Genomic DNA, 13,456 nt, shown 5'->3' with positions numbered 1-13,456 from the left:
TCGTCGTCTGGCGGAGGCCACCCGCGCCAGCCCCGCGTGCGGGGCGCCTTCACCTTTCCGGCTGCGGAGCCTCCCGGCTGAGGCGCGGACCCCACCTTATCAAGCCCCCTGCGATGTGCGTTTAAGGCTCTTGCGGTGTTTCCCCGCATCGAACTTCTCCAGCTGTCACCCGGGCGCGGAACCCGTTTTGCGCATGTGCGAGCTTGTCCACAGTGTAGGTTCCTAAACAGCCGGGTCGAAGCGTTTGTGCGGTGGTGACCTGGACGGCCCTGGTCGAGCTGCCTCCGCACCCGGATGTGTGCCGGAAACGTGTCGTGCCGGTGCCCACAGCCTCACCAAAGCCTGTTGAAGTGCAGCGGACCTGTCCCCATCACCGTCTCCGCCCCGCCCCTCTTCCTGTCCTCCGGTCACGTCTGGACCCCCATCTGTTATTTTTACAGTCTTTCTAGTACGCGCGTTGAGGTGCACAGTCTGAGCTGTGACTGACAAACGGCTGCACCCAGTGGCAGCCCCACGACGCTCTGCAGCCGTCTGCGGCAACCGGGGTCCCTCGTGCCCCCGCCCCCTAGCCGGCGTCGTCCGTGACGACGCAGCGCTGTGTGTTCCCCACTGCGCAGGAGTGAGGCAGCGGGGTGCCCTCTGCCTGCCTCCTGCCCCGTGTGATGACAGTCGCCTGTAGACGTGTGTGCGTGTGTGTGTGTGTGTGTGTGACAGCCCCGTCCCTTGGTGGTGGCGTGCTGTTCTGCTGTGTAAACTAATTTGGCCTCCAACTGCTGGACACTTATTTCTAGTTTTTGGTCATGGACAAAGCCACTATGGACATGCGAGCGAGCGAGGTCCCTTTGCGGACACGTTCCGTTTCTCCTGGATGACACCTAGGAGCAGAATCGTGGGGTCGAGAGATGGGTGCACATTTAACCGCATAAGAAACGGGGGCCCCCTGTCGGCAGGCGCGGCTGGCCTTCGGCGTGGCGCGTGCGTGGTAGTGCCTACGCTCTCCTGTGCGTCCCCGGTGACGCGGCGCTGACCTCCACGCGTCCTTCCGAAGTGTCGCCACAGACACCCACGTCTCGCCTCCTGCAGTTTGTTTTTCAGCCGTAGGTTCCTTGCCAGTCCCCGCGGCTTACTCACTCTCCATGCCGTCAACATGAATTTCTCACTGTGATCCGTGGCGGGGGTGGGGCAAGCGAGGCCAGCGCCCCGGACGCACGCCTTTAGCCTGCACGGCGCCGATGACGTTGTAGGTGAGGTCGAGCAGGTTTTCACGATCTTGGAGCCACTTGTCCTTCCTTCTCCGTGGGCTGCACAGGGAAGGGAATGTCTGTGTTCACCAGGTTTGGGTTTTGCTGAGGAGTCTGACAGAAAACAGGGACAGACCCTGGGGGCCTGGGCAGGTGGAAGGGTGGGGTGACAAGGTGGCCAGATCAAATCCGCAAGAGCGGCTTGACCAGGTGAACAGAAAAGAAACGAAGCTCTTGCGGAGCAGGGAGTCCGAGCTTCTGGTTCCAGTCGGGGTGCTGTCGTTGGTGACTCTGGGAGTGGGGACTGCGGAGGGAAGGGGCGCCACGAGCCCAGGGCAGGGGGAAGGAAGGACACCATGCCTTGCGCTGGAGCCTCCGAGGAGACAGGGACGGCAGGGCGGCCCCCCACCCCCCTGCAGGAGCCTCTAGAGAGCTGGGGTTGGGGCAGAGGGGCAGGGCAGAGATGTCCCCACCTCCCTCCCTGGCCCTGGTTGGTGGCAGCAGGTGGAAAAAATGGCAGACTGGGAAGGATGGCCAGGTGGGAAGGTGATGGCCAGTCTGGAAAGAGCGAGCCCCGGGGCCAGTGCCCTCTCACGCCCAGGAAGTCGGCCCCGCTCGGAGTGGGCAAGGGCGGGAAATTCGGGCGGTGGCGCAGCACTGCGGAGGGTGCGGGCAGAAGGGGGTCGGGCCTGGGGGCTCCTGGGAGCAGCCCCCCGAGCTGCGGCTCTGAACGCCTGGCGGCCTGGCAGCGTGAGCCATGCCCAGCTGTCCGTGGGCTGCCCAGCACGTGGACGCAGAAAGGGACATGTCAGCAGACTTCACAGAGAGAACGCAGGAGGCTCGGATCTGAGCAGAGCCAGGCTGGCCCAGGGTCCTCTGGCCTCCGTGCCCCTCTGAAGAACCAGTGTCCCCCCAAATTGTAGAGCATGTATCCCCCAGCACCTCGGAATGTGACTCCTTTTGGAAGTAGCATCTTCCTGGAGGTGATCAAGTTGAAATGAGGCCATTAGGGTGGCCCTAACCCAGTGTGACGGGTCCTGCCGAGATCAGGACACAACACAGAGGGGCGGCCATGTGAGGACGGGGAGAAGGCGCCGTCCACACACCCAGCACAGCGGCCTCAGGAGGGACCGCCCGGCTGCCCCCTGGGCCTCTGGCCTGCGGGTGGCGTGGCTCCATCTCTGGCGTCAGCGCCCAGGTGCGGCTGTGTCCGGGAGCGGAGCCAACGAGGACAGCCAATGAAGACACAGACACGGCGCGGCGGGCTGCCTGGAACTGACCCGCGCTTGGCCTTCGTTCCGTGCCTGCCCAGCCCCTGGGAACTGGTGTCTCCCGCGATGGGAATGAGGTGGCCCGGAAAGACCCGAGGTCGCTAGGGCTGGGGGCCGGTCGCCCAGGCAGCCACCCCTCTGACTAGAGCGTCGGGACTTTGAGCCGCTCCCCCAGCCTCGGGGAGGGCGCAGGGCGGGAGGCTGGCCCGCCACCAGGGGCCAGTGGCCAGTGGCTTCATCAGTGGCGCCTGTGGAACGCGGGCCCAAGAAGCCCTGGACGGGGCCCTGGGAGCTCCGGCTGGGGGACACGGACACGGGGGGCCTCCGCACCCCTTCCCCTGACCGGCCGTCAGCGCCTCGCCTGGCTGCCCCCGCCTCCTCCTCCACCAGACGCTGTGACGGGTGAGTGAAGCTCCCCGAGCCGTGAGCTGCTCCGGCGCATGCGTCAAACCCAAGGGGCGCGTGGGCACCTCTCGCCGCCGTAGCCCGGGTGACAGCCCGGACCTGCGCCTGGCGGCTGCGGAAGCACAGAGGGTCCCGCAGGACGGAGCCCTTGACCCGAGGGGCCTGACGCTGTCTGGGCAGCAGCGCCAGGATGGCGCTGGCATGCAGGACGCCCAGCTGGTGGCAGGCACCTGCTCGGTGTCAGGAGCCGCCACGGGAATGGGGTCCAGAACCTGAATTACAGGCCCCAGGCCCTCTGTCCATACTGGCGAAAACAAAACCGTTCAGGCCCCACTCAGGGAGGTGGGACCCCGTTCCCTCGGGCCCTGACCCAGGCCTCTGGGGTCCCACCTCTGCCCTACCCGGTCCCTGCGGGTGGGCACAGTGACCTGCGCCCCACCGCCTCCTGTCCGAGCTGCCCCCGGCCACCCCCGGCCCGCCCTCCAGCCAGCTGTTCCGACTCCGCTCCCACCGCGGTGCGGTGCACTCCCCCGCCCCTCACGCTCCGCTGCTCCGCCGCCCTCCGCGACCCTGCAGGGGGCTGGCCAGGGACAGCTGCAGGAGCGGCGGGCGGGCTTCCTGAGGAGGCCCAGGGCCCAGCAGCGACATTGCCCAGCTGCCAGCACCCACGACAGCGCAGCCAGAGCCCCAGGAAGCGCCCGGCCTGCGGCAGGGGGCGCTGGGGCCAGGGCCCTCTATCCTGGGTGCCCTCTGGCCTGGGGTAGCCTGGGGGGAGGTCCTGCTACATGGTCACTGCCAGCAGGCCCTGCCCGTGTGCCCGCTGGGCATTACCCCTTCACCGGGAGCTGCGTCTGCCACATTCCCACTTCACAGGTGAGAGCACCGGGCTGGAGGAGAGGAAGCGACCCTGGCACAGGACCAAGTGGCCCCCGCATGGCACGGGGGGCACGGCAGAGCCCTCCCTGCCCTATGCAGACGCATCTCCTGCACGTGGGGCGTGAGCAGACACCCAGACTGCGGGGGCTGCGGGGGGCAGGGCCCCCTCCCCCCACACTGGGCTCCCAGCCAGCCAAGCGCGGAGCCCTCCACGTGGAGCCTGGTCTAGGGTCCGTCTCCGTGGGGACCAACACGGATGGAGGTGGAGGTGACAGTGGGGGAGGGGGGTGATGCGGATTGACAGCGGGGGTGCAGGGTCTGGCTTTAGCAGGGAGCAGGCCCGGGACGGAGGCAGCGCGCAAGCCCAGGCCCCCTCGCGGCAGGGGAGGCAGGACGGGAGCTGCGCCTGCGCAGTGTGCCGCCCCCAGGCTCCCTGAGTGTCCGCAGGGTGGAACTCCCTCACCGAGGAGGGCCGTGCTGCCACTCTGAGTTTGGGGAGGGGTGAGGCCAGATATGGGGGTGCAGCTGGCCGACCCTAGGGTGAGGGGCAAAGGGAGTGGGGGGCCTGAGGCTGCCAGACTGCTCTGACCACCCCTGCCTCACAGCCTGGCCTCCCCGGGCCCCCTGGCCTCACACCACCCGATCTCTCCCCGTCACCTTTAGGGCGGCCAGCCCCCTCGCCTGGTCCCACCAGCACGCCCCTGTGGCTTCTTCACTGTCCCAGGAGGCCAGGTGTGACAGTGCCGGGGCCCATGCCAGCTCTGCCAGGCAGTAGCCAGAGTTCCTGAAGTCAAAGGAAGTCCTGGGTCTGCCACCAGCTAGCTCTGGGACTGTGGGCCACAGCCAGGCCCGTTCATGTGCCTCAGTTTACCAAGGGGTCAGGCTCAGGGGCCTCCAGGGAGGGTGCTAGGTCACCCTGCCAGGAACGGGGCTCTGTAGTGAGCTGCGTGCAAGCACACAGCTTGGGAGAGCTGGGCAGGTGGGCTCACCCCTGAAGCCCCCTCCCCTCAAGGGGCCTCTCCACCTCCCTCCTCCCCTGCCCAGTTGGCATGGCAACAGCCTCCTCCCAGGTCTGAGGAGGCTGGGCTGAGTCACAGGCCCAACTTGGAATGTGACAGGGCCTCCCTGGAGGACAGTGGCTCTGAGGGAAGGCAGGCTGGGCGAGGGAGGGAGGTGCCCGGCGCCACCCCCTAGAAGCGGGGACCTGCAGTTGAGCAGGACTGGGAAGGCCGTGAAGGGCAGAGTGCGAAGCAGTGGCCCTCCCAGCACCAGCTCAGCCTGGCCCCCTGGGCTGTGCCCCAGCTGGAGGGCGCCGTGGCCAAGGTTAGGCTGGGACACACATGAGGTGGTCTCCCCGTCGGCCCCAGGGGTGCCAGCCACTACCTGCCTGCCCCTGCTTAGGCCTTCTAGAGATCAGGCAGGCCCAGGGGGGTGTCGGGGGGCGGGAGACATCACCCCCTCCAAGCCTTGTCCACCTCTTGCCCAAACCCAGGGCTCTGAGGGCCCAGCCCCACCCTGAGGGAGCTGGGGACAAGCGGGTTGTGGAGGGAGGGCAGACAGAGGGAGCTGGGGTGGCATCTGGGAGGGGAGCACAGGAGGACCAGGACCACAGGCTCAGGAGGCTGCAGGTCTGAGCCCCAGGGCCTGTGGCTGCTCAGCAAGCCCCCTCCCCACCTCCTCCAGGGCAAGGAGCCTCGAGGACTTTCGCCCGGTGCCGGCCGCACCCTGCCCAACACAAACCTGCCTCCCTGGGACACTGCTCTCCCAAACTCGGGGCAGGGCGGGGGGCTGCCTGGGGAGACAGGCCCAGCAGTCGGCAGCCCTGCCCCAGCCCACTGCCCCCAGCAGTGCCCACGCTCCCCCCACACTCCCGTCCCCAGGAATCATCGGGCCACCTCCAGGGGGTGGGCTTTATTAAGCACTGTCACCACAAAGACGGGGACACAGACACAGGGAAACTGCACTCCATTCCAGATGGTCTCGGCAGGCGGTATGCGCAAACAAAACCTCTGGCCAAACAGCCAGCGTGGACTACTGGCCCCTGGGTCACCTGCAGCCACCCCCCCACAAGGGGCAGAGTAGTGGAGGGGCAGGAGGACCCACACAGCGGGCTCCTCCAGAAGCGTCTGCGCCCGGCGGCCGGAGGCTCCCGGGTGATCAGCGTCTCAAGTGTGAATTTCATCTGAGCCGTGCCAGTAACGCAGCCAAACACAAGACGGCGTCTCTTAATTTCACAGAAACTGCTTGCACAAGACAATGGATCCAGTGTTGCTAACGCAGGGCCCACTTCCCGCCCCAGGAAAGTACATTTCTTCCCTCGTGGAAACCCCTGGGGAAATCCAGTGCCGTGGCCACATCCCCGGCTGCCCGCCGCTGCCAGCGCGGCTCGGCCTGCCATTCGCCGGATGCACATGGGCACACACAAGGAGACCCGAGCGTGGGACACACCATGCTGGCCCTTCTAGAGGTGGGGGCCGGCGGCGGGGCCACGGGAAGCAGGGGGCCCATTCACCTGGTTCCCTCTGGCCAGGTCAGTCCAGGCCCTCCCAGCCCTGGGCGTCAGGAGAGGCCGCCCACGTGGCGGGAGAGCCGAGGGCCCACAGGGAGACCTGCCTGTCCACCTGCTGGGATGGTCCTTTCACTCCCGACTGGGCAGACAAATAAATATGACATCAAGTGTTGTCAGGAGAAGGGAAAATAACTTAAACTCGGCTGGACTTTGTCCTCAGTGCCACTTGCAGTCACAGCAGAAATCACCCGCGTGGTCTGGGGCAACCAGGAACCCAGGCAGCTCCACCACCTGCAGAACCCCCAGAACTTGGGTCAGCCCCTCCTGCCACCGCTGCCGAGGTTCCCGCAGCAGGATTAGCTCGGGGAGTAGCGGGCAGGGCGGGGTGGCCGCAGCTGACCGTGCTTGGCGCATTCATGTTCCAGGGGCCTCGCCTGGGCAGGCCGTGGATGAAGGCGGGGGCGATGACCCCAGCCCAGCAGCCAGCGGCCCTCCCACGGCCCGCCCTGCGCGATGGCTGCCTTCGCCCTGCCCCGCTGTGGGGGAGCCCGGATGGTCGGCCCGCTCAGTGCTCTGGAAATGACCGGCATTTCCAGGGATGGACGGGTGACCTGCAGGGTCAGCCCCACTGAGGCACAGCCACAGCCCGGCCCTGCGGGGCCACTCGGGGTGTTCAGAGGCACCCTGGACCGTGTGCTCAGGCAGGGAAGCAGCATGGCTCACTGCCCATGGGCAGATGCCTGGCACCCCGGGGGGGGGTCTGCGCCCAAGGAGAGTCATTCCCAACGTTTCCTTCTCTTCCCCGAGGCACAGGGGGTCAGGGCCACGACCGCCTCCCACCACGGCGCCCACAGCTGCACAGCCACCCAGCTGCTGGCCGGTTCTGTTTCTGTCACCTGGGGCCTGTACCCCCTGCAACACCACTGTGCCCCGAGGGCGCGTACTGTGCCTGGGACCTCCCCTGCAGGGGATCCTGCTGCTACCACCAGGAGCACCTCATCAGGGACTCACACCAACAGCTTCTGGGATGTGTGCATCCGTCACGGGGTATGGGGCCAGGGTTGCAAGGTCCCCCCACCACCTGCAGCATGCCTATGAGGTGGCCAGGGAAGCTCCTAGAAGGGAGAACACACCAGCGGCCCCACATCCAGGCACCTGGGCCAACCTGGGGGGCCCTAGAGATACCCATGAACTTGCTGGAGTGGAAGACAGCGTCACAGTCCGCACAGCCAGGCGGGAGTGAGCTGGGGAGCGTCAGAGGCGGGCGAGGCCGGGAGGAGGGTGTGAAGTCGCCGAGTGAGAGGTCCAGCCTCAGGGCCTTCCACGTGGACAGCCGGGTCCCTCGCTCCAACCTAGTGCCGCGTCACAGCAGCAGGGACTTGACCACGCCGCAGTGGAACTTGCGGACGTGGCGGTAGAGGTCCCCCGACTGCGTGAAGCGCCGCCCGCACCAGCGGCAGGCGTGCGGCTTCTCGCGCGTGTGCACCACGGCGTGGCGGCTCAGGTTGTGCGAGTACTGGAAGCTCTTGCCGCACTGCGCGCACGTGAACGGCTTCTCGCCCGAGTGCGTGCGCTCGTGCCGCTTCAGCGTGTACGCGCACGAGAAGGTCTTGCGGCAGAGCGGGCAGGTGGGCGCCGCGCCGTCGGGCGAGAGCCGGGCCCGCGCGCCGTCCCGCTCCCGGAAGTGGGCGCTGAGGTGCAGCTGCAGCACGTGGGCACTGGGGAACAGCTTGCTGCACAGAGGGCACATGCAGAGGCGCCCGCTGGGCCCCAGCTCGTCCTCGCTCGGCCCCCGCTCTGCATCCAGCTCCAGCTCCCGGCTGCCCGCCCCGCTGACCGGCCGCGGCTCCAAGCCCCGCGGCAGGCGCTTGGCTGCAGAAACGCGCGGAGGCTGCCGGGGGCTGTGCGGGCTCAGCGGGCCGACGCTGTCCTCCTGTTCGGACAGTGAGTCGCGCTCGTCCTTCACTGGTGGCTGAGTCCCCTGCTGCATCTGGCCGCAGGGAGCTGCCGTGAGGTCGCAGGGTGGGAGGACTGGCTCCTGCCTCCGGGTAGGCTTCAGCGATAGGTCCAGAGCCCGGTCCGGCTCTCCCAGAGCCTGCCAGGGAGGAGGGCCCAGCGCCCGCGCAGGGAGAGTGGCCTCGACCCCAGCTTGGGGAAGCCTGGCCTTGCGGGCAGCTGGGCAGAGATCAGGGGTCCAGGCGGGCAGGGGGCAGCAGGGTTTGTCTGACGACTCTGGCCCAGGGGCGGGAGTCTCGGGGTGCAGCGCGCGGTCCTTCCCTCTGAGCCTGCCCTTGCAGACCGTGACGATGTCGTACATGTGCAGGTAGCTGGCGGCGGCCAGGACGTCCTCGACGGGCAGGCTGCGCAGGTCCAGGCGGCCCTCGTACATGAAGTCCAGCAGGCGGCCGAAGGCGGGCGCCGTGACGATGTCGCCGTTGAGCCGCACCGTGTCGCGGCTGCCCGCCGGCCGGTCCCTGTAGAAGAGATGGAAGTAGACGCTGCACGCGGCCAACACGGCGCGGTGGGCCGGGAAGCGCGCGTCGCCCACCAGCACTGTGCAGTCGCAGAGGAAGCCGAGCTCGCGCTGCTGCCTCAGGCGGCCCAGCAGCCGCCCGCCGTGCTCCGGGAACTCCATGCCGCCGCCGTCATCACCTGGGCACCAACGGACGCTGGACGCTTGCGAGCGCGTCTGGAGACGCCACGGCCGCCGCGGCCCCGGCCGCCCGACGCGCGCTCCCCGGGCGCGGGCGGCGCAGGGAGAGGGCCGCCGGGCGCCGCGCGTAGCTGCCTGCCCGGAGCCGCCCAGGGCACCTGCCCCGAGCAGGAAAAACTCGATCGAAAGTAAACAGAAGCTGCTCCGCCGCGGGGGCGGGTCCCGGGGCGCGGGAGAAAGGGGCCCGAGCCGCGCGGACCTGCGCGCGTCCCCGCCTGGGGCACCCCCGCCCCGCCCCGGCGCCCCCGAACTTCACTCCGGGCCGACTGCCTGCCGCGTCCCCCGACGCCCGAATCGCCGCGCCGTCGCCGCCCCTGGTCCGCGCCTCCGGCTGCCGCCCGGCGCGCCAGATGCCGCCGCCGCTGCGGGCCCCATTTATGGCAGCGCGGCCGCGGGGAGCGGGCCGGCGGGCGGGGCGGGCAGAGCTGGGCGCCCGCCCCCCGCGCTCACCTCCGCCGGCCCGAACCGCAGTCCGGCCGCCGCCCTCCCTCCCCGGTGCGGCCCGGTGCGGCCCCGGCTCGCGGAGCTACGGGCAGCGCGCCCCGGCGGGGAGGGCGCGGGGACCGGAGGGCGCCGGGCGGGGCGCACTCCAACTTGGCTGGCCCGGCACCGCCCGCCGTTCGCCCCGCCCCGGAGAGAGCGAAACTCGGGGCGGGGGCTGGAGGGGGCGGGCCGAGGCGACTTCCCGGAGCGACGGAACCGCTGAGGTCACCCTCGCCGCCTTTTCCCTGTCCGCCCCGCCCGATCGGCCCCGCGCGCCGCCAGCTGGGGAGCTGGGGTGGGAGGCGATGGGGGCGCGGCAGGGGAGGGGGCTCTCTCGCGATACTTGCCTCCTCCGTCTCGGTGTCCCCCCCATGGGGTCCCAACTGCGCCCGGCTGCTAAAGGACACCTTCCGAGGACCAGCTCTTCTGGCCCGCGCTGCGGCAGTTATCCGAGGGCGCCGCCGGGCGGGCCCCTGCCACCCCACGAGGCGCCAGCTCTGGAATGGAGGAGGGGACCGCAGGGGTTCATGAATTTGGATGAGATGACACCCGTTTGTAATTTAGCTGGGACCCTCTTCTGAACACTCAAACTGGGTCTCGACCTTGGAGCCCAGAACAGGGGACTCCCACCGTCTCAGAGGACCCTCGCTCAGCCTTTGCTCACTGAGCTGTGTGTCCGGGAGGCTTGGGGACATGGCACGTCCCAGGAGACGTGGTGGGGTGGGGGAAAAGTGCCACGATGGAGGGAGGCCAAGTGCCTCCAGAGCCCAGAGCAGGTGGGACAGTGTTCGGGGAGGAGGAGGCACATTGGGACACAGGCGTGAGGGGTCACCAAGTCCTGCTGTGGGGAGGAGCGAGCCGGGGAGGAACCGAGGAACAGGATTCTGGAGAAGCTGCTCCCCGGGTCCTGCTGTGTTGTCGGCTGTGGAGCCTTTTTCCAGGCTGTGACCTCAGGGGGCCGCCCTGAGCAGCAGCATCCAGGCGGCTGGGGACGCTGCTCCACTCAGCACCCCCGCGACCCCCTCAGCCGCGTGCTGGAATTGCCACACGCTTGGGTCTGGGGCGGGGCGGTGGGGTGGGGTGTCTGCTGCGCACTGCAGGCGGTGGTCCCACAGCCCCGTTCTCATTGGCCACCAGCAGCCCCAGATGGAGGGCTGGCAGGGGAGGGGAGCCCCAACAGTGGGGAGGCTTGACTAGGGGTTCAGGTGGCCCTGGGTTGTGGCTGGATCATTAGGACGGGACCCCAGCCACCAAGTATCCTGGGCAGAGGAGCTGGGGGCTGTCCCACCACTCTCCTTGTGGCCCGGAGGAGGGCAAGCAGCCACCTGCTGGGAGAGTCCTGTTCCCAAGCTGTGGGCCAGGCTTGAGGGGCCTCCAGGGGTCCTGGGGCCCCCATGGTTAGGGCCTCCAGTCTCTGGGAAGGAAAGACACTTCCTTCTCAGCTAAATTACAGATGAGCGTTCCTGTTTGCCTGACATTCAAATTTGAGTGGACATGCTGCATTTTTATTTCCGAAATCCAGCAAATGCAGCTCAGAACCCTGGACTCAAAGTGCACTCACATCCTCCTGGTGCCCGTGGCCCATCCACTCTGGGGACCCTCCCTGAGGAGGCCCAGTGCCCTCCTCCAGTCCCTCGCGGGCCCCCTGCTTAAGGAAGCTGAATCCGAGTCAGGCGGGGCCGCCCCTGGGTGGTCCTGCTTCAGACCCTGCCGTGTGGCTCCCAGCCTGGGCATCAGCAGGAACCCTGTGAAGCTTGACACTCCTGTCTGCAAAGTGAGAAGAGGACCCCAGGGCCTGGCAGTCCGGGACCGGGGCCTTCCCCTGGCCACTCAGGCTCCTCCCCAGAGAGCCCTATACTGCCTGGCCACCCCATGCGCGTCTGCTCCAGCTGCACTGAAAGCGGCCCTGCTGACCACTAGCTAAGCCCCGCCCACACGCCGTCTTCTCCTGCAGCCTCGGCCTTCTCCAGCTCTGCCCATGGGAGGTGATCACTCTGACACCACCCAGCGGGGCTCAGTAAGAGCCTCTTGAAGGAATGCGTGGTGATGGCTCCTGCGAGGCTGTACACCAGTGCCGCCATCCTGATTCTGAGTGCTCCGTGGTGCCTACCTGCCCAGCGCTGCGGCCCCAGGCTTGGCCCCTGAGCCCCTGGAGGCAGAGAGGGAAGGCTGCCCTGTTGGGGGTCTGGGTGGAGCGAGGCCCCGGGCAGGCAGTGCCCTGCCTGGCAGGGGGCACAAAGCATTCCTTGGGAACCTGACGGAGGTCACGAGGCAGGGAGCGGAGCGGAAGCAGCCTAGGACACTGCCACCAAGAGCCTGGAGTCAGGTCTCGGAGGCCAGGCCAGGGGGACAGGCTAGTGGAGCAGGGACATGGCGGGGGAGGGAGACGCTCTGTGCCTCTGCAGTCACAAGGTCTGAGTTAAGTCCTCTTGTCCTGCCCTACCACCAAGGAGGGACTATTCCAGACAGCCCCCAAATAGTACTCCAGAACTGGCCACCCCATGGCCCTCAGGTCCCCCATCTGGCCCAGCAGGGTCTCAGGCACAGGGGTGGTGGGAGGCCTCACAGTGGCGTGGGCACAGCCTCCCTGGTTGCAGCCGGCCAGGCGGCCATCTGGCCTGGGAGCTGCCCTGAGCCTCGCCCCGCAGCTGCTGCCTGGCCAGGGCCGCCCAGGGCCCCGGCCTCACCATGGCCGGCACCTGCAGGTGACAGGGCTGGGGGCCCCTACGCTGGGGGGAGGGGGAGGCCGGTGCAGGTTTTGTTGGAAACATCTGGCCGAGGGGCTCCCCAGTGGCTGCAGCAGTGGCCAGGGGTGGCTGACAGGGCTGGTTCCTCTCCTTGCCATTCTCTTTGGGGGACAGGGGGTGCTGGGGAGAGGGGCTCTGCTTTCTCTCCCAGGGGCCATGGAGGAGGGGCTGGCCCTGCATGTGGCGATGCCCGGGTCACAGGGCAGGCTCACACAGAGGCACAGATAGGACCAGGCGCGCTGCACAGACAGGGCGCGGGGCTCTCAGTGGCCCCTGGGCTCAGGGCAGCTGGCAGGAAGGCCCCAGGGGAACGGACGCCCTGTGGGCGTAAGCTGGGAGGTTCAGCCCTCAGTGCAGCCTCCCTGCCAAGATGCTGTTCCTCAAATGGTCGGCAGACCCGAGAGCGGCCCGGGAGTGGCCACGTCTTCCAGAAGAGGGCGCCCTCCGCTGCCCCACCCCCCCACGCCCCAGCAGTGGCCACTCACTGCCACTCAGGGACACTCTGCCCCATACTCCTCTCATCCTCTGCCTTTTCCAAAGCATAGCTGAGGCCAGGATGGGGGTGGGGATGGAAGCCTCCCCTGGGAGAGCAGTGGTAGTTGGGGCAGTCCCCGGGGGCCCTGGGCCCCCTGGCAAGGTTTGTGGAGTAGCAATAGACGTCTGGGGGTGACCCCGGGGTCGGGCATCTGGCCCGAGCAGTAGGGCTGGCTGGGCCTCTCGCTTGGCCCCCTGAGGCAGGGGCCCGCCTGGGGGGACACAGTCAGCTGGGACAGCTGTGCTGGGGTGGGGCCCGGTGGGCCAAGGAGAGGGGCCGGAGATGGGAGTCTCCTTCCTGGGGAGCGTGTCCCCTGAGCAGGGGAGAGAGACATGCTCTGAGAAGCCTGGGGGTGCGGCCGGGCTGCACCCGCCCCTGCCCCAGACGAAGTGTCTGCACTCCCCCCACTGAACTCTGACCCTGGAGGAAAAACAACCCCCCTCCCCCCAACACATACCAACCAGGGAAGATAACGCTGGGCAGTCTCTCTTTCACAAAAGGGTTGCTATCAACCCCAAGGCCCCGGGGCTGGGGGAGGGGCACCTGCGGGAGGGACCTGCAGGCTGAGGGGCAGGGCCAGGGAGGGCGGGGTGGGGTGCTGTCCTGGCAGTCTGCAGCGGAGGGGGCCGGAGTCCCTCTGGTCCCTTAGCTGTCCCCAGTGGACCGAGGGTGCCCA

At 68.0% G+C, this 13,456-nt stretch overlaps 1 protein-coding gene across 1 annotated transcript; it reads right to left on the bottom strand.

The window, feature by feature from the left end:
• Nucleotides 1–5,689: 5,689 nt before the first annotated feature.
• On the bottom strand, nt 5,690–9,441 carry ZBTB42 (zinc finger and BTB domain containing 42). The gene has a single exon (XM_036217785.1). The coding sequence runs from the start codon at nt 8,935–8,937 to the stop codon at nt 7,666–7,668; it is 1,272 nt and encodes a 423-aa protein (XP_036073678.1). The 5' UTR covers nt 8,938–9,441; the 3' UTR covers nt 5,690–7,665.
• Nucleotides 9,442–13,456: the final 4,015 nt, after the last annotated feature.

Source organism: Rousettus aegyptiacus, unplaced genomic scaffold, assembly GCF_014176215.1.
Source record: "Rousettus aegyptiacus isolate mRouAeg1 unplaced genomic scaffold, mRouAeg1.p scaffold_m13_p_3, whole genome shotgun sequence".
Lineage (NCBI taxonomy): Eukaryota > Metazoa > Chordata > Mammalia > Chiroptera > Pteropodidae > Rousettus > Rousettus aegyptiacus.
This window is presented reverse-complemented; position numbering and strand designations above follow the sequence as displayed.

Coding starts and splice junctions, on each gene's coding strand:
- ZBTB42 (XM_036217785.1), bottom strand. CDS start 8,937: ATGGAGTTCCCGGAGCACGGCGGGCGGCTGCTGGGCCGCCTGAGGCAG.